Consider the following 1797-nt stretch of genomic DNA (forward strand, 5'->3'; position numbering starts at 1 on the left):
AATTTATATCTAATATTGCTTAGAAAGAGATTTAAATGTATTGTCTACATTTTGCTGGAAAGAAAATTCTATAAGGTCTGTAGCTACAGTTTTTGTTTGCTTCCTAATGGTGACCTGGACAAGCCATGATTAATTGTAAAGACCTAATATTGGTCAACCTTTCAAACTTCATATCTGTTGTTTTCATTTCTTTTTTACAGATCAGTTTACACTGAAATCCATTAAGGCATTCATCTATTTGTTTTTCAAAGATCTTTTATACTACACCATCCATATTATCTTATACGTTTATAAATTTATACGTTTATAAGTCCATAACATTGCATTTAAGGTAGCACATATTCAAAGGGCAAAAAAATTGCCAACTCCCATTACTTCATAGGAAGCAAAGTCCCTCCCCATCTGACATGGGGACTGTCAGATCAGCCTCTCCTTCCTCAGCGCCCTGCGCAGGGCACCCTTGACCTCTGCGTTCCTCAGGCTGTAGATCAGGGGGTTCAGCATGGGGTTGAAAAGGCTGTAGAACAGGGAGAGGATCTTCTGCTGCTCCTCAGGGTGGCGGGACTGGGGGGCCATGTACATGACGATGGCGCTGCCAAAGAAGAGCCCCACCACACAGAGGTGGGAGGAGCAGGTGGAGAAGGCCTTTCTGCGGCCCTCCCCTGACTGGATCCTCAGGATGGCCAGCAGGATGCGCGTGTAGGACACCAGCACACAGCACAGGGGCCCCACCAGGATGAACACGCAGGCTGCAAAGATGCAGAGTTGGTTGAGCCTGGTGTCGGCACAGGCCAGCTTGAGGACAGACAGGATCTCACAGAAGAAGTGGTTGACCACGTGAGGCCCACAGAAGGGCAGCCTCAGGATGAGGACCAGGTGGACCAGGGCCAGGAGGGAGCCACATGCCCAGGAAGCAGCAGCCAGGATGGTGCACACTCTCCAGCTCATGATGACAGCATAATGTAGAGGGTGACAGATGGCCACATACCGATCATAAGACATCACCACCAAAATCAGGCACTCTGTGACAGCAAAAGCCAAGTACAAGAAAGTCTGCATGAGGCATGGAACAAAGGAGATGGTTCTTCTTTGGTTCACGAGGTTTGCCAGCATCTTGGGGACATTGTTGGAAGCATAGGACATGTCAAGTACAGCCAGATGAGAGAGGAAGAAGTACATGGGTGTGTGCAGCCTGGGGTCCAGACAGATAATCCCAAGGATGATCCCATTCCCCAGCAGGGTGAAGGTGTAGAAGACAGAGAAAAGTCCACAAAGGAAACACTGCAGTGCTGGATCCACCTGGAATCCCAGCAGAGTGACCTGAGTGATCCATGTCTGGTTGCCTCCCATGCTCTTCCAGCAGAGAGGAGACCTGGACCAGGACAGGTTGGTCAGAGCTGTGGAGCAAAGATGCAAGGTAGTTAGTGGATGTCACAGAGGGAGCATTTGGAAATGGATCACTTACGATGAATTTGCTCACTTTAATCCTCAGATATGTCTTGATTGTTAATGTCATTTGAAGAGAAACAATCCCAACAAAACTCTACAGAAGGAATCAGTTTTCCTTCCTGGGCTTGCTTTTAGTGACTAAGCCCTCTGATCTCTCATCCCTTGCCCAAACACCCACTCACCTTCTCACCTGCTTCCTACTCACTTCTTACAGATTTGAAAACCCCACTAAGTAACTTCCCATTTCTATAGCTTCTTTCAAACTTCTCGGACCCTCCTTTCCAATAGCCAACAGCACTCCCTGGGAGTACTGGGAGCATCTCTGGTCACTGTTTTATATCTCTAGTG

At 47.7% G+C, this 1797-nt stretch overlaps 1 protein-coding gene across 1 annotated transcript; it reads right to left on the reverse strand.

Moving 5' to 3' along the window:
- Positions 1-417: 417 nt before the first annotated feature.
- Positions 418-1350, reverse strand: LOC143402307 (olfactory receptor 2A14-like). The gene has a single exon (XM_076859714.2). It carries the CDS (start codon positions 1348-1350, stop codon positions 418-420), a length of 933 nt encoding a protein of 310 aa, XP_076715829.2.
- Between the last annotated feature and the right edge of the window lie 447 nt (positions 1351-1797).

Source organism: Callospermophilus lateralis, chromosome 1 (assembly GCF_048772815.1).
Source record: "Callospermophilus lateralis isolate mCalLat2 chromosome 1, mCalLat2.hap1, whole genome shotgun sequence".
NCBI lineage: Eukaryota > Metazoa > Chordata > Mammalia > Rodentia > Sciuridae > Callospermophilus > Callospermophilus lateralis.

Coding starts and splice junctions, on each gene's coding strand:
- LOC143402307 (XM_076859714.2), bottom strand. CDS start 1,350: ATGGGAGGCAACCAGACATGGATCACTCAGGTCACTCTGCTGGGATTC.